This window comes from Calidris pugnax, unplaced genomic scaffold, assembly GCF_001431845.1.
Source record: "Calidris pugnax isolate Ruff unplaced genomic scaffold, ASM143184v1 scaffold11, whole genome shotgun sequence".
Classification (NCBI taxonomy): Eukaryota; Metazoa; Chordata; class Aves; order Charadriiformes; family Scolopacidae; genus Calidris; species Calidris pugnax.
In genome coordinates, this window is record NW_015090803.1 from 4907307 (window position 1) to 4934028 (window position 26722).

At 41.1% G+C, this 26722-nt stretch overlaps 1 protein-coding gene across 3 annotated transcripts in view; it reads right to left on the reverse strand.

The window, feature by feature from the left end:
• RARB (retinoic acid receptor, beta) overlaps positions 1-26722 on the reverse strand; it is a 317069-nt gene that overhangs the window by 61856 nt on the left and 228491 nt on the right. For all 3 annotated transcript variants that reach the window (XM_014937721.1, XM_014937722.1, XM_014937723.1), the window contains one exon: positions 3779-3927. In XM_014937721.1, coding sequence (XP_014793207.1) covers positions 3779-3927 — 149 coding nt within the window. The remainder of the gene's footprint in view (positions 1-3778; positions 3928-26722) is intronic.

Genomic DNA, 26722 nt, shown 5'->3' on the forward strand with positions numbered 1-26722 from the left:
TCTAACAACCCCCCCAGACCGGGGGGGGGTGGGGGGGGGGGGGAAGATTTCAGAAGTCTTTAACTGAGGTCATGAAACGCACAAGTAGCTTCCCAAACCCGCCTCTGAAATGCCACTCAGTTTACAAAATGGAAAAGTTGTTAATAAGCTGAATATTGTCAATGTATTGTATTTTACACATAGAAAGATGGACTGGCTCTGGAATTTTTCTTGCAAAATACAAGCGCACTGTGAAGATCAGTTTGGTTTTGAGATAAGGAAAGCCAGCTATGCTGCACGTAAGCCTTTGCAGCATAACATCCAGAAATAAACAAAAAGCCAAGATGTTTTTTTAAACCAATTTAGAACACAAAACTCCATCCTGACTGCTGAATTCAACTGACCAAATTGAGAAAAATCTTAGGATTATCAACCCTCTGAAAACTCCCAAATTTCAAATTTGGAAGGCAAGAAGTTGAGTACTCTAAATCTACAATCACAAATAAAAATGTCAGCATACACATACTAAAATTATAAAACAAGATAGCTTGAAATTATTTAGACAGTTCCTAAACTTTCAATGAGGTTCATAAGTGCATATTGTGAAACACTCCAGCCACTAAAAACCTTATAAGACTCATTTATCAAAACAAGCCACGGAACAGTCTTTCTAGTGGGTCACAGTACTGAAGACTCTGGTAATGTATAAGACAAAAAGATTACTTTAAAAAAAGAGCGCTTAGAACACAGAGAAAGAGTTTGGCAAAGGAGGTTAGGAGATTGTCCCCAGATACCTGAAAGACTACGGTCCAAGGATGACAGTGAGTGGGAAAAGGGGAAGTAAGGACAGGAGAAGGGACCAATCTAATCACAACGCAAAAAGGCCACAGCAATAATGAAGGCAGCTGAAGACAGATTCTGGAGAAAAAGGGACAACAAATCATGTAAATTACAATGCTGCAGATCAGAAATTAAATCATCATGCATGATGTATGAAAAAACTGTATGCCATGATTACAGTTGGTGATGTCACAGAAAGAGTGGATGCAAAGTTCTGTCTCTGTGAACCCTGCATCTTAGGTAGTAGTGAGGTGACCACGAGGACACAACAAGGAAAGATGGCAGGAGAGAAGTCAGGGATGGGGGTAACTTTGGAAACCATGCACACGTTGGTAACCCAAAACCTGGAGGACAGAAAGCTGTCCCTTTGCACTAGTCAGAGACACTAATCATCACTGTGATGGCAGCTTCACTTCTTCAGAAAGGAGAAAGGCAAAGGAGAAGGAAATGGAGAGAGAACTAGAAGAAAACCAAGGAAAAAGCCAGCACAGAAAAACAAAAGGAACGGGGTCCTAATTAGACAAATATGATATGAGCAGATTTTTCCATTTGTGCTTCCCTTGAGAAACAAGACTGCCAGGAGGTTGAAGGGAAAGGTAAATGAGTCAGAAAGGAAAAAGGAAAAGTCTTGAGAAAAGGACCTCAGAGCAGAGGGAGGCACAATGCAGAAGGAAAAAGAAGAAGACATAGTGGGAACTAAGGATGAAGGTAAACTTGAGTACAGGAAGGAGCCTGGATGGTTAGAAATAAGAAGTCCAAGGTGGCAGCTTTCTTACGGTACAGGACCAAGAAACAAATATGTGAAAGCAAGTGTAGAGGAAAGATTAAGGAAAAGAAAAATAAATCAAACAGTCCAAAAGGGCCCAAGAGAAAAGGGAACAGTCTTCAGAGAAGGAGTAGAAACTGGCAATGTAAAGGTTTCTGAGGCTGTGTCTGGTGTTTTCGTCACTTACTGCTGTCATCCACACTACTTCTATTGACCTGAAATCTCATACAACTTTCAACAGCAAATGTAGTACATGACTGCCCACCATAGGGACCACTGGTTGACTCAGTGGTCTCATCATGTTCTTTGCCAGTTTCTGGCACTCACTAAGAAATTGATTCAATCAGTGAAAGAGATTCATAAAATCACAGCCCAACCTGTTGAAAAGCTAGTGTCAGCTAACCCAAACATAACCAGTCTCAAGCAGCCAAGTTGCTGCTTTGGAATCTGGTAAATTCTCATGGACTGACAGGTTTGTAACTATTTTTTTTTTCCTTTTAACAGCAGCTATTGCTAAGTGCTGAATTACCCAATCTTGCAAATTAACAAATAAGCAAACATGATTTTTTGTTGTTATTGAATAATAGCTAATACAGTACAAGATGGATTTCTTCACGTATTTTGACAAGTGTGGTCTTGCTTTAATTATTTATGAAAATGCTTTGCAGTATGCCAATAAACACCCTACAGTATACTTTTGCATATTTTTCAAAAATAATGAAGTCTTAGGGACACGTGACCTTTCTGCCACAGTCTGCAATTACATCTGCGCTTAGAAGGAACATGTGGGTGAGCACAACACCATTTGTGTGTCAGCATCTGAGTATGATGAGATTTCCTATTTAATGAAATCAGCTACAGCTTATTCTTATCATAGATTTCCTAACAGACACTTAAATTTCAATAGTTTTGTGGCATCTAAAAGAAAAAAATACAGACATGATATCTGAAGAAAACCTCAATGTCAGAAAGAAATTCTAAACTGAGGTGAGCTTAAATAGTTACTTTCAATATTTTGTGTCTACAGTTAGAAAATAGGGGAGAAAGCAGACTCTAATCTGATAGTTTCTTGCCTAATGATGCAAACCTAGGACTATGATTTTATGTCACTGCAAAAGGCCAGTATCATGGAAGAAGTTGCAGGTTCAAAGGATAAAGTAAAAATGCCTAGCCACACAGTATCTGAAAAACATTCAATGTTTCATACAAATATACCAGCAATTCTAGTAACTTTATTTATATAAATGTAGGGCCTGTCACATTTTCATCAGGCATTAGGATCTTCACTGTTCTAAACACTACACAACTATTTTAATTTGATGGACTAATACCGTAGGTCTTTTGTTTAGTCATTAAAAAAGAATATTGCGTTAGGGTACCATAATGAATGAAGTTAACTATGAGAGTAACTGTCCTATAATATTTTTTCTTTACCATATTTCGCACTACCTTCTTCCTTGCACACCTACCATTCACTGCGTGTGCACCTCTAACTATTGCCATACACACATGGTTTAGCTGACATTGCTTTTCTGATGTGTCTTTGGACATTCTCTGCCTCAGAACGGCGTATTGTATTACCACATCCTATGGACAGTCAATTCATGCTCTGATGATCACAGCACTGGAAAGCAGCTAGCAGATGTGCCAGCACTCCAGTCTGCCAGATTAAATTTTTGCAAATACCAACCTGCTTATCCTCAAATTCCCAATTTGATTTGAGATTAGTTAGATAGTTAGAAACTATGCCAAAAACTTCCAGATGATCAGATCCTTTTCTCAGATTCCACCCCCTGGATATACAGAGGTAGCAGCACACAGAAAAAGCCAGGCTGAAAGCTGACAACAACCATGTGAGTTCTCAGAGTATACCAGACCTACAGATGGACAATGAAGAGTCTCAAAGCATTTTCACTTTATTCTTTGATTACCTCTGCATCTATGATCACATTCTCATGTTAGTCAATACTTACAGAAATCCCTGAAAGACATACTTCAGCAGAAGTTATGAAGGGAAATAACTCCAGACACATTGGTAATTTACTTGGCTTTACTCACGGATCAGACTTAACTCACCCAAGAAAGGTTCAGGCATCATTGAATACAATCAAGTTCACACCAAACTTCATTGCTGTGCCCCTCTCTAAAATGAAATGTAGTCCTATAAAAACAAAGGGAGATGGTGGCACTTACCTTACATCCCTCACAAGCACTGACACCATAGTGATATCCAGATGACTTGTCTTGACAGACAAAACAGGGCTTGTAAACTCGAGGGGGTGGAAGCGGTGAAGGAGGGCTCGGAACAAGTTCCTCAGAACTGGTGCTCTGAGTTTCAACTGCTACAAAAGAAAAAAGAGATACAATTGAATGATTCATGAATGAATTTTAAATAACTGATAATTTACTGTATTATATCAAACTGGCCTATATCTATCTTTGTATAATAAACGTTCATTTTTCTTTCCTGAAAAAATTTAAGGGGACTAAATCAAGCCCAGCAGTGACAGGACTACCTGCTATAGCCTCAAGAGCTTATTTTTAAGTACTCAATCATTTTTTTATGATTCAGCTACTCAACACCACAAAAGCTTCAGCTCACTTCAGATATAGGGCTTGAATCTCTTATTGGGGTCCAAAAATGGACAACCTTAGGCTTATGTTCTGGTTTTAGCCTATTGAATTGCACAGGATCCATATGTGTCTGCTGGATATCAACCTGCAGTGAGAAACTGCCTGTGGCATTTACCCTTCCAGTTGGTACCTAATTTTGAGAGCTTTTGCCTTTTTCTACAAAAGGTAACACTTCCAGTGTGCAATTCTGCCACAGCAAGATAGTGGTATGCATCAGGACACACACACAGAGACAAAATCACCCAAACAAGTCTTTTTTTCTTTTAATCTGTAAAACTTGTACAACCCAGCAACATTTCCCTACCTACCTTAGGATTTGAAACATCAGGAAAACTCTCTGAGAAAAAGCTACTTACATATTATGACCCTACATCCCTTTATTGCCTTAATATTTCTAGATGGTCATTTGTTTTGAACCTGCTGAAAAGCCAGTTATCCCTTTCAGGGAAAGGACGTGAAAGCTCTACGATGCGAGATAAGACATGTGAACTACATCTTTCCAAAACATCTGCATTAGTTTTCTGTGATATGCTGTCATCATTCCTCACGTTTATTGTAGATGTGCAATACATTTTCATGTTTCACCTAGCCGTTCTGCTGCTTCTCCGATAAATCCCTCTAACTTTCAACAGATATACAGAAATGACAGGATCTGTGAACTCAGATCCATCCAGAAATATTAGGCACTATCAGCAGAGGTAAATCTCAAGAGTACTAACAGCAGGCCCTAAAGAATATTACTCAATGGAAAGTCTTAGACAAGATTTACTGTACATGGTATTTTTCAGATTACAAAGATGATACATTTGTATTAAACTCATGATTCATTGTCAACTCGTGTTCTGCAGAATTCACAGAGGGCATCAGAGCACGATGCAACTTCTGATTACTTGTGAGAGAAGGGCGCCTTTCTGCATTTTTACTTGGGTTAAGCTACCATCAACTTCAAGGACAGACATTTTTGAGAAGAAAATAAAGGCTAGAGTGAAGTGTTAAAGGCTCTGATACTAAGCAAAGACGTATCTTTCCAACGGGAACAATTTATTTATATATCTAACAATAACGAGACTGTGAAAAAACCAGAAAAATAAAATAACATGTGGCTCCATAAATTGTGATGTTAAGACAATGTCCAGAACTTAACTTTATCAGCATTAAATACACTGAACCTTGGCAAACCGAAAGTCTACAGGTTCCTACTACACCAAGCAAACTTTAATGAAGTTTTTTCTTAATGAAAACAGAGACGAGAATGATAATTTCTTTTCAACAGTAATTTTTGGTATTTAAGTGAGACAGAGAGTGCTCTGTTATTGATCTCTGCACAGTCATCCTGCTTGAATCAATAATCTATTAGTACTTTTAAATTAAAGTTAGATTCATCAAATGCCCTTGAGAGGCCTCCAACATTCTGCGCCCTATTTCATGCTCATATATGAATTATGGTGGCTTCCAATCAGTCTGTGGAATGATAAAATTTTAGCTTTAAAACTCTAATACCAGCAGACAATGTGTTTCGTATTAGCTCATTCAACTCTCCCAGTCCATCTAAAAGGCGGTTTTTAGGCTCCCCATGGGAAAACAAGGTTGTGTCATTCAATAAAACAACCGCACTCCTGCAGTCCTGTGATTTCAGTTTGGAGAAAGCAGTCTTTGAGGAATAATACTGATACACTTCTGCTTTTTTGATTATTTCATCCTAAACAAGCACTAGCACCCAATAGTAGCACTGAAACCATGAACTATATGTATAGCAGAGGTCTGTCAGGCACTGTCCAAGGACCAGGAACTCGTGATACCCAGAAGAGATTAAGCAACCAGCTCAGTTCATAAATACTCAACATAATCAGCAACCAAAGACCTGAAGACGCCACTAGAGAAATTTTTTCTGGACAATTTGAAAAGGCGTATGAGAAAGAAAAAGCCAGTGTAAACCAGAAGATCCTCCCTAAAACACCCATATATATATATATATGCGCCACTAAAATGGCTTAATCTATTCAATATAATACTTGCATCAGCTGAACAACTGTCCAGAGTTTGATTTTTTGGAAGAAAACCCAGTTTGGGAACATTCGCTTTTGATCACCAGCAAGATATACTGCTTTCTGGAGAAGGCTTGAACTTAGGTTACACATGCTTGACTCTTACTCCACCTTCTGACTTACTATTCTTCCTTGAATTTAGCCTTCGTAACTCTTTATTTGAAAATGTACATACTGCCAGTATGGACGTGCAGAATAAAGGTGCAAGGCATCTGTAGCGATTCATGCTCAGCAGGTATAAAGCATTATTTCTGAATCATGTCAGTGGCCAGTAGACGCATGACAGCAGAACCTGCTTTCTTCTACATGTCTGCACATGCAAGGTGGAAAAAAGAAAGGACAGGGGAGTGGACAGTTGACTTTTCCAGAAGAGGTGTTTTTAAAGCAGTCTTAAAATTTTAGGAGGAATTCAAGATAAAAAAAATAAATAAAAGCAACTTCTTTCCATGCTCCACTGTCCTGTCCTGTAGGATATGACACTTCAGGGTCCCTCCTCACCTGAGAAAACAGAGCCTCGGCGCGTCACCCAACACCTGAATGCTGCTTAAGCACACAGGGACTCTCAAACAATCGGTCACTTCACAATTCCTAAGATGTCTGAAATATTTCTAAAGGTCAGATAAAGCAGCAGATAAGATCTTTTAAAAGCACAGCGTGCTTTGTGAGAGCTAATTTACTGCCAGCTAAACCATGTTGACAGATGGAGGAGGTATTTTACTTTGTGCCCAACTAGAAGCAGGCAGGCACGATGAAATGCCTTGCGTTTTGCTAGAAACTCAGGATTATTAAGCTTGTATGTTAATGCACACTTTGGACAGTTGAGTCTTAAAAGAATAAGAAGTTGTAAAGCAAATGGCATTTCCTGGATAGCCTCAAGGGAATTTTGAATACTGAGCTCAGGGTCCCTGGTGGGAAGCAGCAATTTCAGCTAATTAGGGTGAATAGCAAAGTGTTGCATTTGGTCAAAACATTCTGTTAACCCTCATTTTTGTTGGCACCAACAAGAGTCTGGATTTTTTGCCTCTTTTTTTTTTTTTTTTTTGTGAATTCACTGCAGGAGTGCAAGGCACACAGCTCACATACATTAGGCAGAAAGTCAAAGGAAACGCCAAAGTTCAACTAAAGTACAAGTAATTAGAACCAGATTCTCTGCTGCTTGTATGTGTGCATTTGATTGTAGAAGTTATTTATAAGCCTCCAAACATTTGAAAAAATAACTATATACTGTAGATCATTTAATTTTTATGTCTCGTCTGGAAAAAAAAGTCTGCTTTTAATCATCTTCCAGGAAAGAGCCAGGAACTGGGAAAGTGGGTCTCAATTGTTTCAATACAAATTTCTCTCTTTCATGTGCCACATAAAACTATACTATAAAATTAAATCCAAAATATCATTGACTCAGCCCCCCCCCCCCCTTCCAAAGTCTGCTTTTAATCATCTTCCAGGAAAGAGCCAGGAACTGGGAAAGTGGGTCTCAATTGTTTCAATACAAATTTCTCTCTTTCATGTGCCACATAAAACTATACTATAAAATTAAATCCAAAATATCATTGACTCAGCCCCCCCCCCCATTCCAATTTTTCTTTTTAATAAAAAACTTCTTTGAATTTGTCATGCTTAAATAGTTTGCATTGTTACGAGGGTTTGTTTTTTTTTTAAACTGTTGTTTGGAAGACAGACAAGAGGAGAGGGGAAAAAAAAAAAAAAAAAAAGAGTGAGAGAGAAAGAAAACATTATCGTGGAGACTTGCCAGCCTTGACTTAGTAACCTGGCCATGACCCTCCAGCGAGTGTGTGTTTGACCCGGTCACACATGACTCTGGCTGCGTACTGTTGCTGGGTTATAAGTCCCAGATATTTTTACCATATATACAACAGGTGGGGATCACAGACAACAGAAAGAGGAAAACAAAGTCTTCCCTTGTGCGAAGACTCCCATTTTCTCCCTGGCAAAGAAAACACCACAAAGGAAAGAAGGCGGGCTGCTATTTCACGTATCAGCACTCGCTGTGCCGGATCGTTGCGTTACCCCGGGGTCCGTGGCGTGGAGGTGGAGTGGGCAGGGGGACGGACGGAGGAAAAGGCTCAGGGGAAGCCATGTGCAAATGTTAATCAGTGCAGAACGAATTACCAAACTGTAACATCAGAACCATAATCAGAAACCATTCCTCATAGGGCTGGGTATGCATCGAGGGTCTGGAGGGAATGCTTTTTATTAGGACTGAACCCAACCGACCTGGACTAAAACACAGGCTGCCACAAGAAATCCAGATTGAGATATTACTATCTGAATTTTCAGAAGTCCTTTAGAAAGCATGTTTTTCACATTTGAGGGTTTCTTTCTTATTATTTGTTCGTTGCTTGCTGCACACATCTGCCTTAAAGCTATGATGTTAAATGCTAAGTTATTCTAATTCTTAATTGCAATTTTTCCAGCATTAACTTTATTCAAGTCAGAGTTCACCTCTACAAGACTGTCTAGGCCTTTAAAAAAAAGGGTATTACTAGGGTTGAAAGCCAAAAAAACCCCTCTAAGTCTTCAGGTTTGCTTTTAGTCTGAAAAGGGGCATTCCACTTTCAACAGGGATATTAGAAGATGAAACGTCGTGAGCTGGTTTCTGCTACAAAAGAGTATCCCATAGGTTTTCACTACATGCTCCTCAGGATTCCTACAGTATGATAACAACAAAACTAGCAAGAAGCAGAGGTTATGAAGCTCAGAAGCTCAATCTGCAAGGTCTTACTACAGACAAACTGCACCCAAGGTCACCAAAAAGGTGCCTCAGGCCAGGTCATTTTGAGAGCCATGCCCAGGGCACAGGCTGCTGCTGCCAATAGCTATCTCAGACAAGGTGCGAGCCCCGATAGGCACAGCCGAGCTGGCAGAAGCCTCTAAAGCCAAAGTGCTTTTGCTGTTACGACTCTTGTCAGTGAACGAGCGATACGGACAGCTGGCTTCTGTCCCGTCACATCTGGGAGAAGAGGGGTCCTGCTGAACTCTGCCCTCCGCCTCGTGAGTACAAGAAGCAGTTAAGCACACTCTCTGCTCCCATACCCTTACCCTAATGAAGTTCCAAGTACAAATTTGGCCATTGCTGCACTGCAGGCAGACATACCATCAGTACAGTATTTTTCTCCCCCACCCTTTTGCATCTCCTGGATTTAGACAGTATGCTATTTTGGGCAGGTTCTCAAAATATGGTGTACAGTAACCGGCGCTGCAGGACCTTCAAGCACTATTCCAATGCAAATAATAGTAATGACCATCATCCTGCCAAGTCAAAAGGTGTTTGAAAGAACAAACCTTGAAAGGCCTCCATAACCTTGAGGGGAGCCATTACTTGCAAAGCAGGTCCCCGGAGCACTTTCATTTTAACTATTTTAGCATTTCAGTGTTAAAACACTAGCTAACTTCAAAGGATGAGGCAAAAAAAAAAAAGTCATCTTCATATTCAGCAAATGCCTTTGCTGTGTGTATACCTAGTTGTATTTGCCAACTGGAAGCATTTACATTCGTCTATTGCATCTCCCCCAGTTTAGACCTGGGAATATGATGCAGCTTGCTCTCTCCCTTCATGCCTTTCATCAACAAAATTGCCAAGTTTCAATTGCAAATCCGTAATGTTAACCAGCAGAGTCATGTAACCTAAGTCAGCAGAGTCAGTGGATACTGATCTTGGCAACACAACAGAAGTATAGCCCTTTGAAACCTTTATTCATATCAGGTGATTAGGGCCAGGAAATAAATTTCAGCATCTACTACCAGCATAGCAGAGCTATCTAGATTTGTTTGCAGTAAATAAGAAGACAAGAGCATCTAATACAGCCCCTGATAAAATTTCTGTTCCTTAGCAGCTAACTTCTTCATTTGTAGCCCACAGTTTATCATTCCCACAAATACCCTCCATCGGTTGCCCAGTGAAGGGTGGGGGATTTTTTTGTAACATACTTTTCTGTTATGCCACAATCTGACCTCTTAATTAATCCATTTGTTAAGCATGTAAATTCAGTTACCTGACTTCACACTGCCATTTATTAAGGCACTCCAGGGGCCCTGCCTGCCAGCGCATCTTCCCAGGTGACATTCCTGCACAGATCACAGACACCCGGAGTGACTCCCCCTGGCGCCCTGCTGTCCCCACCACGCAGCACAGCCACCAGCGCTTCTGGTCCCACCATACTGAGCAGCATGAAAAAAACCCCTCTCTTCTACCTACATGACCTACAAGCACGGACCCTGCCCCGCCAGTATGCGAATAACCCGTGAGCATTCTTATTTTTACCTCTGTAACACCTAAGTGAGAGAAGGGAAGAATTATTTTTCTTACTTTACAGGTGGGAAACAGAAGCCCTGACAGCCTAAGAGCTTGACTTGCTTGGCTCTTAAATTCCTAGAAAAATGCAAGCAGTACCCAACCGGGACTTTGAACAGCAACGAAGAACCCAGTTGGAGCTCTAGCAGCATCTCCAAACCACAGCCTGTTGTGCCCTGCCCCCAGTTACACACAGGATACACAATAGAGCAGGGAACTCAGTGAGGTCTGTGCTCAGGCTCTCTGACGTGGGGGCTCTGAAGCACCCCCAAGCCTGCGTGTGCCCCCTGCTCCCCTGCCGGCTGCAAGGCAGCCCAGGGCTGGGTGCCTTCTGCCCCCAAAAGCCACCACTGCTGCTGGCAGGGAACTAAGAAGAGGTGATGAAAGGCTTGTCTTCATTTTCTGATCTCTGCCAGCTAAGAATCAGCTTCCTATGAGCCTACTCCACCATATATACAATTACACAGGAATGTCCGGGCACACAACAGACCTGCCCTGAGAGGAATCCTTAATCCTCTCCTGGAGGTAACTCAGCAACGCGTGGGTGCTGTGTCCCACACAGGCATAAACACCACCAGAAACGACCACAGAAACTTCTACTCTGGTTTATACTGTCCAAGCCAACACCAGCCTCATATACTGCCAAGGCGTAAGCCTGAATCTACCAGGCTGGCCTTAAGCACATGTGATCTGGAACTCACCAGTAGGCCCCAACCATGTGTTTCCGAATGAAAACACCCTGAAACCTTTTCCTGAAGGTCCAGGTCTTCTGGACCTTCAGGAACTGTCATTGCAACCACCTCTGGTGCTTCTCCCAGGAAAGCCAAGACTTCTGGGAACTACATCCTCTACATTCGTATTAACTACAGCCAGCAGCAAAGGACAACAAGGAGGGCACAGCCGCTCTGTAAGAGCACATTCCTATTCTGTGCGTTTGCTCAGGAGGATATTTTCAAACAGGAGTAAGTAAGGTTTGCCCCGTTTTGCAATGACTGGTCCTCAAGCAGAACCCAGTATGTGGAACTAACACAGGTGATTTGTGTCCACATCACCTTTTCAAAGAAAATGATACTGTTCTTCAGGCTGGTTGGTTGCGGGTCTGTTGTTTGTTGTTTTTCTTTTACAGTTATATCAGCAAAGCAGTTCTACGTTTGGGTTTATGTGTCCACCTAGCCAGAGAAATGCATTTACACCTGAGCCAACGTGGAAGGCAGAAAGCTTGTCAGGATTAATTATATCAGGGACAAGAACTGCGTCTGGTTATACCTGTGTTACTCTCAGGATGGTGAGACTTAATGACGCGCTAGTAACTGAGAACAGGAGCGTCTTTCGCTAAATAAATGGCCAGGCAGACACCACGAGGGAGCCAGGGTGAAAGTAAGTGTACAGACAGGATGGCCGGAGGGCTTGGCAGGCTCGGCGGAGTTTACAGGGCAGCAGCTCATCACTTTGTATTAAGAGCCTACCTTCAAAATGAAAAAGAAAACATGTTAAATGAAAAAAATAAATCGTACAGAAAACTGAAGAAAAACATCCGAAAGATGCTAGCTCTGTAGTTTTTTCAGGTCGGTGATTTTCTGCCTGGCCACTGCCATGCAAAATTGCATCAGTCTCAAGTAAAATTTCTGCATTATTGCAAAACTGAAAAATAGGATCTTCTTTAAAAAAAAAATATGTAAGTGTGCTATCATCTACATGAAGTTAGATCTTCCTTTGAAAATGAACTTTTCTTACAGTTCAGGCCCTGTTTGCTTTACTGGTGCATGCCCAAGGTCAGATCCTCATCTGGAGTAAAGTGGTGTAGGCAAAGAAGTGACATAAAGGTAGAGGAGATGAGAACTCTGGCCTCTTGATTCTTTATTTATGAAAATTGACCCTATTTCTGTGGCCTATTGTTTTCCCTGCAGGATCAAAAATAAGAAAAAAGGCACACTGTGAGGGACAAAACAGTTAAAAATAAAAGGGGCCTGATTCTTTTTTCAGATCTGTTTTAGAGTGATGTCACCCCACTGATTCCAAGAAAAGACTCTTGACTTGTAAACATAAACAGGAGAAAACTCAGATCCAGTATCTTCAATAATAAATAAAAATTGCATGGAAAATGAAATAGTTACTGTAATATCTACACACATTCAGATATTTTACTCAGTCATAAAGTCACCATTTACAGTTTTTAAATGTTTTATAGTGTTTTGAGGGCTTTTCTTTTATCTTCAAATCCTTTCAAGCATCCAAACAGAATAATCCACAGTATTACACTAAAGGAATTACTGTATTCTTCAAAACTCGCCTCCTATCCAAGTTGGTATTAGTTTTTGGTATTATTGTGTCTGCGAAATAAATTTTTTATTTTCTATATATTCAATATGTTCTTATGACACCATTCATCATGACTTTTTGCTGTGGCTTGAATCCAGCAAGAAAATGAGTGTTTTAATATCTTTAATCACGTAATACTATTACACAGTTGTTCAGTACCACATGGATAAAATAAAACTGTTGTGCTCTATTTGGAAATGCAGTAAAACCAACTTGCTCTGTAATATTTTACATAACATTTTATTTCTCAAACTTTAGGACCATTAATTCAAAACATTTTGATCTTTAGGTGATTTTAAGTCTTAAAATTAATACAGTGACTCAACAAGAGCCGATTCAGTGATCAAAACTACTTCAAGTAAGTATAGTAGCAGTTAAAATGCTTATCATCCCAATTAATTTGTATTACAGCCACACTGCTGGATATCACTAATTGATTTATATACCCTCCTTTCTATACCCATTTACAAGGGCAATTATGAACTCCATCACATATGTTTAAATGGGTTACATTAGAATAATATCTAGAAACTAGATTGCTGAGCTTAAAATCTTTAAGAACAGGTAAATTCTTCATTAATGGGTATGCTATCAATCCACTACAAATGGCCTATAACCTTTGAGGCAGTACACGGTACTAATATTTCACTTTTCATGGGCAGTTTGGGGTTGATTCCAATGATGAGCTCCACCGCTATTTTTAATTGTTTTTAAAATTGCATATTATAGGGAGCAATAAACACTTACAAATTAGTATTATACCATCCACAGCTTTCTGCAAAGCATGGTTTCTATAAACAAGTTAAAACACATACATCTGTAAATAATAAGTATAAGTATGCTGATTTTAATGAATAAGAGCACTAAAAGAAATTGAACAGTAGGGGTTCAGCAATTAGAGTAACTGCCCATTTTATTAAAAATGTATTGTTTCCAGCTTTCGCTTGAGAAAGCTTTTATTGCTCTGCTAATTCTAAGTTTTGATTTCCTTAGAAAAGGAGGTCTAACTCCTTATTTTCTTTGTCAGCCCCCCATCACACAGCCGCTTGCCTTTTTTACAAGGCAACAGACAACTGTGAAGCTCGTATCTCATTCCTCGGGATCTCACTCTTGGGGCCCTCACTGCAGGCCTTTTTTTTCTTTTTTTTTTTTTTTGGCATTATGCCACCCAGAGGTATGATTTTTTTATTGAGTAAGGCTTCATCCCACAAGGGAGCTGGGATGAAACCTGCTGAACCAGCAACACCCCCTCCCACCCCACCACCCCCAGCCCCTTTCCCAGAGGTTACCAACCCTCCGGCGAAGCAGCACGTGTCCGGCTTCCCAGCCACGCCGTTGCAAAACAGGGCCATTTGCTGAAGCTGGCAAGGCTCGGGGCCGTGAAATGGAGCCGTGCGTTTCCTCCTGCCGTGCAGCAGCAGCCTCCCGAGGGGGACAGGGCAGTGCACAGACCAAGACAGGCAAAGGTACCTTCTTCAGCCACGCAGATACCCCAGCAGACATCTCCCATGCCCCTAACATCATGGCAGTGAACCTCTGAGGTACCTCTGCTTGTACCTAGAAAGTTTTCCATCCACGTAGCTTACTTCCCTAGTAACTGTTAAGACTAGTTTTTACACTAGCTTTAATTGCACCCACATTGCTTCGCTGCTGCAACTGTGGGGGTATAATTAAAACAATACGTTATTTCCATTTAGACATGACAAAATAACAGGGAAAAATGGCTTTCATCACTTGGGCTTATCTGCAGCTAGAAGGGCAGTCAGACCAAAGCTTAACCTTTCTGACATCCTCCAGCACACGTACCTTTGCAACATCTGAGGCCAAAACAGGGACAAACTCTGTCCTCCTTCATCCCCCTCAGCATGCCAGACCAGGACAGGGCATTCCTAAGAACAGCTAACCTCAACATTTCTGATGAAAATGTAAGAAATTCAAGTTTGTGGAATATTTAAGAACTGAGCATCACCACTATCTTTTGAGGGGGCAAACAAAATATACAGTTTATCAAGCCGCAATGCTTGCCTGAGTGGAATTTCAATATTTCTGAACACAGTATCTGCCAGACAGAAGATGATAACACAGTGGGGAAGGTACAATGAAAAACTAAGACACTACCAGATTCCCCCTCCTTGTAGCGAGAGTCTTTGTCACTGAGTTTACATAATATTTTACATCTAATTTAAAGTATTTTTATGGGTGCAATTTCCATTGGTGTGGTTAACCTGGCAAACATCCCTCTGCCCTTTTCACAGGAGGTGCAGCAGAAGAGGAAAGCTGGGAAGGACCTGGGTGTCCTGGAGCGACACAGTAGCGACACTGCGCCTGTGGCTCAGAGCACACCTCTGCTCTCTGCCGAGAAGACTAAAGATCAATAAAACAAGACATTCACAAGAGACTGGAGACAAGATGAGTACCGCAACTGAGAGCGCTTTTTCCAACATTCTGTTCTCCTATTCTCTACCTGCAGTGGGTTTTCCTATTAAACCCTTGGAGTGAGGGATGCTCATAATTTTACCTGTATGTTGTCTGCCAGTACCATTCTCATTTGGAAGAGAAAAACTACTCACGTTGTACTGTAGGCAAACACATACGTGCAAACAGTATTTCCTATTCACCTGGTCTTTCTTATTCAATACCTACCTTCAACAGTGACTTGGGGTTTTTTTGCTGCTCACAATTGACTGCAATATCCCAGCCTTATTAATAGGGAAAGTGTCAACTGTATGTTAAATGGAATAGGACAAAAAAGAAATACTTTCTTTCCAAAACGCTGGACGAGAACATTCAGTCCTGACACCTGATGTCCCAAGAAATGTAAGGCAAAGCTTATAAAGCTTATGCCTTGAAAAAGGGAAGTTACTTTTTCGAAGTGAGATTCAATTCCAGAAGATCTCTGGCAACTGTGCTTCAGTAATTTTAAAATGTCTATATTATGATTATCCAGTATCACACATATGCGTGTGTTTCACAAAACATACATTTTTTAGGAGTAAAAACATTTTCCTGCCATGCTTGAGATATTTGGGCCATCTTTTTCTGTAGCAATTAAGCTCATTTTTACAAATGCTTTCCCAGTTGTCACGGTTTGAAAGTTGTATTATTAAATGTAAATTCATTCAGTGCCATCTTCCCAAATTTGCTGAAGGACAGCTTTAGTGCCTCAGCTGATACTGAAAGGCTTCTGAAGACACAGCGAAGTGTAATTGACAACACACCAAGGCTATTAAAAAAATCGTGAATAGTAGTGAAACTGTCTATAAGACTATCCATTTCACTTTAAGGCCCAGAAGACTTTCCATCTGTGGCACTAGTCCTTCATGGAGTGACTGTGACAAGCCAGAGCAACCATTTTAAGGATTGTTAGAAATAGCTGTTTTTAATTTCTTGGTATTTGCGCAAGTCTGACAACTGTACAGCAGCATATCATTGCCCAATACAACAATATACCTAGGCAAGCTTTCCACAGAGTAAGTTTAGTATGCTTTCCTTTCCTTCCTGCTCTAAGGTCTGATCCTATTTTGTCTCTCATTACGTGGACCTCTTGGAAATTTGGGGAAATCTTATTAGTTCTTTCTCCACACTTTAAACCACCAGACATGACACATTTGCCATCCAAAGAGACCGCTATAAAAATAATAATAAAAAAACCCCAAACAGTAACCTATGAACCGTAGAGATGCTCTCTGAGAAAGCGTCTCTGACCGATTTAGCCTGGGATCAACCCCTCTGGGCAATCCCAGGGCACGGGCAACCCCAGTGGGACAGGGGCACATTTTGGAAAGCTCTCACACCACCCAGGCACAGGGGAGACCTCGCTGTTTCACGGCACCCCTGGCATTTGCAAACCAGTTTGCTTGATCACTGCCTTCCATTGTTTCCTGAGATAAGCAGGGCCCCAGTGAACAATTAAAGCTTTCAATAAATAATCTGTAAGCACATTCATTTGATTTACTGTTATTTGATACAGCAGTTAGTTTCAATGGGGCAGTTACTATTGATCACATAAAGTACTACAGACAAACATGAAACACTTCCAGAACTCCATGGATTATTACTCTTTATCTGCCACTCATCTGGGTTACTTGTAATGGTTGCGAAATTTAAAATCAATAACAACAATTAGCGTTCTGTATACTCTCAGGAATGAATCATGTGAAATATGTTTTGTTACAAAAATGAAAGGCTGGAGAGTTTGCAAGCATGAAAAACTCTTGCAAGTAGCAAAACTATAAAGTAATTTCTCCTGGTATTATAAGGCATCCAATAAAGAAAAGAAAAAATATAGGTTTTTTTAAATCCACCTGCAAGCATATGCACCATTATAAAAGGGTACTGGTAAGATTTTAAAAGTAAATTGAAGAGGTTTAGGAATACAACTTTCAGCTAAGCTGGAGAGCAATAGGCACCAAATTCTTCCTTAGAAAATTCCACTACAACCCCTACAATTTTATACTCGATCCTTGACCTCTACCAGAGTTTTGGGCTGTTAACAATGGCAGGACTTGCTCCTATGTAGGGAACTGAAGACACAGGAAAAGGTCTGACTCCTCTTCCTCCTAGCTTTTACTGGAGAGTGTTTCACCACATAAAAAAAAAGTGTCTAAATGTAAGAAATGAAAGCAAAATGAAATTAATAAACCTGGAAACTGATTGTAAGGGATATATGTTGAAAAACACCTTTTCTCTTGGCTTCAGATTCATATAAATTAGTTGTGAATCTAATGAAATGCATGGAAATAACGGTATTTTGAGATCTCTACTAGAGTAATAATTCTAGATAATTAAAATGCAAAGCAATAAGAGAAATGTTTTATCATTAAACTGTAACCAGAGCTCTGTGTGAAATCATCCATTCAGAAGACTTGGTTTTCATCAATTATTTGTTATTTATCTGATGTAAATATAAGAAGGTCTAATTAAAATGTATGACTCCTTATGCAGCTTCTTGTCATTAAGACCAATGAAAGCATTCTGAAGACCATAATGAAATAATTATGTTTGCCTTTAAGAATCCTCTTCAACAACACATGGCAGTACTACACTAAATTAAAACATCAGGAACTAAATTTCTCTTGCATCTATTTCCATTTTCACTAATTATACCCCCAAGCTTTCCAATAGACCAGGCCTTAAAATTCTTTTGAAGCTGAAACAGCCTAAGGAACAGCAGCCTTTTCATAGTAATGGACTTTGATGAAGAAACAAAGGTAATGCAGCCCTGGAAGCATTAATATTTCAAATAGAGTTATCATGTGAAAATATGTGTTTATTTGAAAAACGGGGAAAAGACTGTTGGTAAAGAGCCAAATACGTGTTCCAGGGAAACCGATAGTCTGATTTAATCTCATTTAATTGCGTCATTCCTTCCTCACCTCTTTTCGTCAAGAGTATTTTCTTGTTCTGCACAGAAATTAAGGTTAGCAAAAGCATAACAAACACGGTATTACTGGGCAGTGTCAGTGTATCACGCTGTAACTAAGCTCTGCTTTCACATTTTGGTAAAGGTGAATACAGCCCCTGTGAACAATCGCAGCCTTCATGCTGGACTCCATTCCAGGGAGAGGGGAACAGCTATTTTCCCAAACCGCCTCCAGACATGCAGCGCTTCCTAACACATAGGTCGTGCTTCAACCGTGAAGTCTTGCAGGACCTCTCCAAAACACAGAGAAAGGAAAGGATTCGGATAAGGGGGAAAAAAAAAAACCCAACACCAAACCACAGAAGGATGTGAGTCAGCTCTGACTTCTTGCAGGCAGCCGAAGGCTTCGTTTCAAAACTTCGGAGAGATAATGGATCCTTCTTGGCGTGGTCTCAGAGAAGTGAATGTGGCAATACACGCAAAGCGTAGAAAGATGAGCAGCTCACATACCTAACCTGCATAGCATGCGATGATATGCACAACTAGAAAAACACGGCCGGAATGTGCTCTCCAAACAGAGAGAGGAAGGCTGAGCTTCACCAGGGGACGAGGACTTGAGAAAAGCATATTCTTCTGCTGGCCCCCCTCATAAAAGACACTTTGAGCAATTATCTGAAAGACATAGGTGATTTGCCATTTATTCTGCATTTTCACATCTTGGTGTTCCAAGTATGGGGTGAAACCAGATGGATCTCTAAAAAAGACAGGTCTCCGAGACCTTCCAGCCAGCCACTACGGAGGGTCTGACATATACCATGATTGAGTAACTAATAAAATTTCTTCCTCATATGAATGAAAAGAGCAAACCCAAACAACAAAGTAATGCAGTAGAATACTCTGAAAGATGGGGGGAAAAGGAAAAACTTCCTCAGACCAAAAGATGAGAGGCAAAAGTATGAACAACTGCTAAAAACCAAACAACCCCCCCTCAGGACCTGATCTGAACAATAAAAAAGCTCACACACACGTGACTTTTCAGCCAGTCCTTTGACTTGTGCCTCAAGCCAAAAATGCAGATTGGTGGATTAGTGCTATCTGCTAGGCAGGCAAGGTTTGCAGAGAAGATAGGATCTTTAATTAGAACAACCCAGAGAGTTGTGCAAAAAAAATCCAGAGAGACGAGCTTTTTGGGGCACAGAGGCATTTCCCTGCACCTGAACCAGGGTCCTGGGGAAAGCACCCATCTGCCTCTGGATCAGGAGCCTTGGCGGGCACAGCCCCTCCAAGGGTACGGTTTGGGCAGGTATCACCAGGTGGCACTGTGACACAGTTTTCCAAGTCCTTTTTCCTCATGTGCGAGTGAATGTTCAGTCTTGGAAAGACAGGACATGCTGGTCTTCATTGTGAGGTTTTGGGTAGAAGATAAGGAATTAAAGAGGCACTCGGGAGATGGAGAGAGGTGAGCAGCAGAGGAGCCTGCTCCCTGCCCCAGTCTCTGCCCACGGCTGTTCCCTGAGGACTAGTGCAGGGGACAGGAGGCTCCGAGACCCCCAAAAGCCAGGGTATAGCTGTATGATGCTTGAACACCTCTATCCCATGCACTCTATTGGTATCGGTGAACAAGGGAAATATTTAAATCAACTCAGATGCTGTTTCATCCACTTATCATGCAGGAATCGGAGAATTCTCTTGGTATCGGTCACCAGCTGGCAGAGGAGTGAGTCTGGTACAAGAGTGGAAGATGACAAGGAAGTCTCGTAGGAAAAGAGATACAGATCTCTATATGATGTGCTGCTGTGCCACCAGCCAGCTTGGCAGAGAAGACCACTGCAATGCAGCGATGCCCATGCAGCTCACCACAAGCTGCATTCAGATCACAAAAATCACAGGATTTGAAAGACTTTTTTGGTGTTATTTGACTGAGCTTTTGTGGGTTCTTTTTATTGAACTATTCCTCACACTGTTTGTATCTTACAGGCACAAATAGCTTTCTAGGACTGAAGCACCCACTGAAGGAAATCTGAGCTAAATCAAATTGTGGCAGTTGTCTCTGGTTGGTGCAACACCGGGCAACTCGTTTAATTGCTCCACACCTCTGCCATACATCTTCAAAAGGCAAATGATCCTTCTTTCTTTCTAAGAAAAACAGAAATGTTGGATGTTCATTGCGCTGAACATCTAGTGCAATGACATGAGCTTTTACTGGTATTTCATGAAAGTACTGGTACATAAATACACTAAAGGCTCACTCATACGACCACTCTGTGTCTGAAACGCTTATTAAAATCAACGGTGGAGGGTTGAGTGCATTTAAGTGCTTCACTAGATAAGGCTCTAAAAGACAAAAATATACGTAATTTGTCATTTTATTGTTCAAAGATCTTTGCTAAAAATACAATGTGAGCCTAGAGAAAATATTATGGTTCAATGGAAAGAGATCCTGCAAACCATTAAAAGAAACTAAGCAGTGCTGAAAAACCTCTATTGCGAGACATTTCTCTGCTCTTTTTCTCAGGGAATGCACTTAGAGGGTAAAAAGTAAGTCACTGAAAGTGCATAAAACGGAAATCCCTTCAAACTATGGATGGACTTTAACACCATGTCCTTAGTGGTGAAGATCTAGACCATTCTGAGAATATATAAATACTCATTCAAGCTTTAACCTATTAAACCTATACAAGTGTCGCTTGCATGTGTATATTTAACTTGCATAGTTTTATAATATGCAGTTTATATGTGGTATAAGCAGGGGAAAGAAAAATCACCTTGTCCAAGGGGAACAGAAGGTATATTATATACTCTGTGTCTAGGATTCTTTACACAGACTTGCTGGATTGTATTTCCATCTCTCTTAACAAAAGTATTTGAAGAAGCTGTAAGGCTGAAACAGAACACTAAAAGAAAGTGGGGTCAGTTATATAAAGGCTGGCATTAGTTTGTTAAAAGTTTCTTTCCTACCCACTCCCAAATAAAGGGACAAAGAAGTGAACATTGTGGGAATGTGTTTCTAAACCACATGATATCCTTATCAGATTGTCATGTACAAGGGAGGTTCTCACACAGGGACCCCATGCTGGTGAGCTGCCGTGAGCTGCCCCGTCACATGATGCAAGTTCTCCGCTCCTATTCAGATTACTAAAATGAGCTGAAGGAAGCTAGATTTTTCTCTCCCTCCCCCCCAAAAATAAGCAAAATACACGGTGACCACAGTCGTATTAATTCACTGCCACTGGGAAGAAAATCCAGAGCAGCTGTTAATGATGAGTGAGTGTATGAAGAAGACCATATAGCTATTAAAATCTATACCACAAGCTTGAAACTGTCTGATGAGCTGACTTGAACGCAAGGAAGCAAACAGAGAATTGGACAAATCTGCAAGTCAGACAAAATACAGTGAAAAAAACCTCAGCTTGTGGTTTAAATGTGGAATTCTGCAAACTTGACTTGTAAACTTGTAGATAAGAGAGTAATATGCTCTTATAAACAAATCCTACTTTGTTTTATAAGTGTCTCTTATTTCCGCTGTTGATGTTGTGAACCCTGTCAATGAATTACTGTTTCATAGAAGTGGGAAAGTCCTTCACAATTTTTTAATAATAAATGAAGGTTCTAAATAGTATTTGGCCATTTAAATATGTGGCCTGCTTTTAAAAGTGCTGAGGGAGCTCGTAGATGCTCAGCATATTTGGAAATGAAGCCATGAAATGCGGATTTAGGATGCTAACTTTAGGCTACTGTTTCTGACATTCTTAACTTTTGAAACACATTTGCTCATGCAACGACGGATTAATCCCAGACTTTAGATTACTTTTTAGAAGACAGTTTAAAATCCACATTTTTGGATGAAAGTTGTTTACTGATTACAATTAGGAGGAACAGCTAAGATTACGGTGACCGAAAGACTGCACAGAAGAATCATTCCCACATGACACCAGTTTGTTTATTTTGTACCTAGAATATGGTTCTCATAAAAAGGCAGCAGCAGATGAAAGATATTACTCTTGTTTTGTGTACTAGAAAAACGCAGCTTTGCCACCCTCCTGCCTATAGTCTTTTTCGGCAGTATGGAAAAAATGATTATTCTGTTATTTTAGAATAGTTTTCAGCATTTCATGGCTTGTATTTTTGTGGTTTCATTTGGTTTGAAAGGGCTTGGATTTCAGCAAGAAGTGGCATGGGTCACACTGCATGGGGACAGACTTCATGCACGTGAGCAAAGGTCAAAATCAATCATAGCTTTGTATTTCCAGGCCTATTACTTTTGGCAGTTTACCCTGCCAGAAGGGTCTAAAATATTTGATTCCCAAAAGGAGTAAACATCAATAGGGGGCAGGAATATAATCAGCTTCTCCACCACGCAGCAATGAGAAACGAGGGAAAAGGATCTCCACCTCGCCATAGCCGTTAAGCCATCTAAACGTCAGATGCAACATTTTCGGCAAAAAGTTGAAAGATTTCACAGCACAGCGACTTGAAAAGGACAATAGGCCTATTTAGGCAATTATATTATGCAGGCTTTGTTATAAGGCAGCCCTGCTCAGTCCCAGAAAGTCTGGATAATCAAAAGTGTCCAAGTACAGGAAGGGGAAAAGTACAACCCCACCCTCCCGCACAGCCGCTGCCAGGACCTCTGGATTTGAAGGGTAAAGTCTATTTACCGAAGCTCCTTGGCCATTTTATACATCAACTGATATCCTTCCTCATGGGGTTGCGCGCTACAGCCTAGCGAGGCTCTGGAAAGCCCTCTGAAACCACAACTAACTTGGCCCCATCCGCCCGCCCCTGTGAATTTGCTGCTCGGAGGCTGCTGCCAGCCCCCCCAAGGCAGAAACGGCGAGGGGGAGAGGGATGCTCCCCCCGCTACTCGCACGCATACCAGCCCCGGTCCCCACGGCCAAAGAGCTCTGGAAACTCATCGCAGCTGTGCTCTGCTTTTTGAGGTCTCAATAGGACGGGGCACGGCGCGGCCGACAGCGGCAGCCAGCGGCCCTCCTGAGCACAATGTCCCTTTCACAACCCCGCTCCCCAATCTAAATGCTGGCTGTGTAACACAGCCCCACTTCATCGGCTGCCTAAAGGGCGGTGTGTAAATTAGACCTGAGCAAAAACAGTCACTCGGGGTGTGGAGGGGAGGGAGGTGGGAGCACAACCCGCCGAGCGGGGCACCTCGCTCCCCCTGCAAAGCCCCTCAGCTGGGCCCGGGCTGCTGCGCGGGCCTGACGCACACATGGTTAACGCAGAGGGCTCAGCAGTAAGTGGGGATTTAACTGGATGTGAGGATGACTAACTTGGCTGCCTGAAACATTATCTCCCTCTTTCAACTCCTTAACTTCGCAGTAACCCTCTTCCAGGCAGCGCCGCGCCAGCCCGGCTTTGTTCTGACAAGTTGCACCCCGGCTGCACAGACTCATTAGGCGAGCAGGGAGTCACCCAAAGATACATTGCTTTTCCTCCAAGCTTATCCCACCCCAACTTCACCAGCGAACGCCTCTCATCATTTTTGTCTGCAGGAGTTTTTGACAGTGGTGCGTGTCCATTAAGAGTTTTCCTCTGCCAGCAGCTGAATCAGGCTCACTGTGTCAGAGTCTACGTAGAGAATAGTTATTCTCTTTTTAATTAATTTGAAATAAAACAATTTCCATGCAATTTTTTTTTTTCCAAATGAAGGGGATCAGAAACAAACACTTTTCATTGCATAGTTCAGGGCTTTAAGCTACAGTATAAGAATTTAAATAAAGACTATATCCCTAAGCAAATCAGTCCTAGCAATGTAGCTGCAAAGTTTATAGATGAACTTTAAAGAAAATAACCTGGTTCAAACAGATCTTGCCTTCTGGGCACTAGCAAACACACCTGCAGCAATTTGATACTTGGGAATGCAGATTACAAGTCCTTCACTTCAAAATGTTTGTTTTTAAATTCAAAAAGATGAAAGAAAATAAAGTACTGAGCTTTTTTTTTCTGTTAGGCACAGATGTTTCCAGTATTTCCAGCGTTTGCAGGGAAGGAGAACCTGACCCGAAGATTGCAATAATCTGGAATTCAGAAGGAAAACGCATGCTTTCTGGAGTCCCATCTTCACGAACTTTCTGAAAGTTAATACCTGCTAGGTCCTTTCCAGACAAACACTTCCCACCAAACTGAAACAAGAACTGTACACTGCAAGAGCCTCAACATCCTATTACATTCTGCTGCCATATCCATAACTTTTGCCTTCATCAAATTTCTAATTCTTCTAAACCTAACAAAATGCGGTAGGCAGTAGTCTTCTACTTGACATAATTAGCTGAAACGCTACATACTGCCAAACAAACTTACTCTTGTTTTGGGCCTGCTCATTTGGGTTTTTGCCTGTTTAATTAACGAAGACTTTTTTAATAGGCTTCTCCAAGGCCAAATAAAAATCATCATTCTCTCTCAGGGCTTGTCCGGTTCCCACCTCTGCGGTATTTAGTTAGCTCACTTTTCACCGAAAGTTGCTTGTTTTCTCTCAGTAATTGTCGCTGCACTACAAGGGAGCAGAAAATTCTACCTTGCTTAAAAAAGTCCAAATTAACTCATCCTTGCAACCTTAACTCTTTTGTCCGCTTAAGAACTATCTCTTTTAATTTGATTATACTGACCTGATTTTTATCTTATGAGAAAAGGAGTGAGAACGACTTGTGAGTAAAAGTGCGGTCAGTTTCGCTCTCATTTCTGAGTCCGTGATTTTCTTTGCAAATAAATATTTTCTTTTTAAACCTATAATGATATAACTAATATCACACAAAACAAACACGTATTAGCAGGTATTTGTTTTGTGTGCTGGTAACACATCTCACAATATACAGCGGCTAAGGTTTGGGTTCCAACCCATAGAAGGTTTTTCCTCCCACAGGGGGGAGGGAAAAAAAATACCACACAAGTTAAGGTCATGTTTGGGTTGTGCCTTACCCTCTATTTTAACTTTGCAGACCCTCGTGGACCAGGAGCTTCGTGATGCTGCAGGAGTGCGCTCGCTTAGTGAATGGTAACGGGATTAACACACTGAAGATGAGCTGAAGTTGCCGACCTACAGCATTCTGCCCTAACCCCTGCAATGGCCAATTTTGCCAAGGTTTCGGTCAAAACCCTGACGCTGTCTGGGATTGCTGCTAGCCTGTTCAGAGTCTGCACTATCCATGTATTATTCCCTCAACAACCATTTACCTTTTACTCTACAATCACGTCTCTATCAAAGCAATATTTCTAAGGCCTAAAGCTATGGCTGCAGGTGTACTGCTTTTATGGCAGAGCCAAAAATAAAACAAACTAGACAAAAAAACCCTATAACTTGTCTCATAATTTCAAAATTTGGCTAAGATTACATTCCAGTAAATCACAGAGGTCTTCATAAAAAAAAGAGAATCAGGAAACACTTGAGTTAAACATTGCAATCTTTGTATTTATAAGCACTGGAGCAACCTTTAAACCATTAAAAGCTTTGTGGACCACAAAAATTCTGGTTTTGTCATTATTTTCATGAGATGCAAGGATCAATCTTACATGTTGAGAGAATTTTAGTATTTTATAATCCGTTTACATCTATTTACCCCCACACATAAAACGCTTACTCTTTCTTCAAAATTAAAACCAAAACTTGCTCTGGAAATCAAACAGAATTCTTCATTTGGACACTAACTAAATTGCTTTTCCACATTTCTATACCATTAACTTTCACAGTTCAAATTACAGCCACCATATTATGATTCAGGTTTCCGCCTGATTTTAAATTCCCATGCAGTGAAGATTAATCCTATTGCTTACAAAGTTACGAGACTGGATTCCTGAATGCATTTTCCTGTAATTTTTATTTACTCTTGTTAATATGGGTTTCTTTGATTAGCTAAACTTTGCTGTTATCAACACTTGTCTCTTATCACGGGCCCTAGGCAAATGACATATTTACCACTCATTCCATTCTGATAAGGGTAATCCTGTGTTTAACTTGCTCAAGAACAAACACCATATATTTTGTTTTTAAGAATCCTGCTTCTAGGTATTAACAACATACAAGAAAATGAGCAGGACATTTTTAAACCAGAAGTTATTTAAAGAGTATTTTGCAAATGTAAGCTTTTTACGACAGCATGTGCCTCCTACTCCAGAAAACTTTAATTCCAAGTTTCCGCAATATCACCGCTGAAGTTATACTAAAGTTTAAACCATGGAAGGAGGAAAACACATTTTTAGTACAACATCTGTTGTTTTTTTTTTTTATCCCCCCCCCCCCCCCCCCGAGGATCATCTCCTCTCGCTGGCGTTCAGGGCATCCTCGTAGAAAGTAGGCTCCATCTTTGCACTCATAGAACAGAGTCCGCGGAGTGGCGCCGGGAGCTGCGGCAGCGCGGAGAAGCTGCCCGGCCGCCGCTTAGCGCCCCGCTCCGCCCGGCCACCCCAACCCTCCCGGCCGCGCAGGGAGGGAAGAAGGAGAAAGCAGAGCCTTC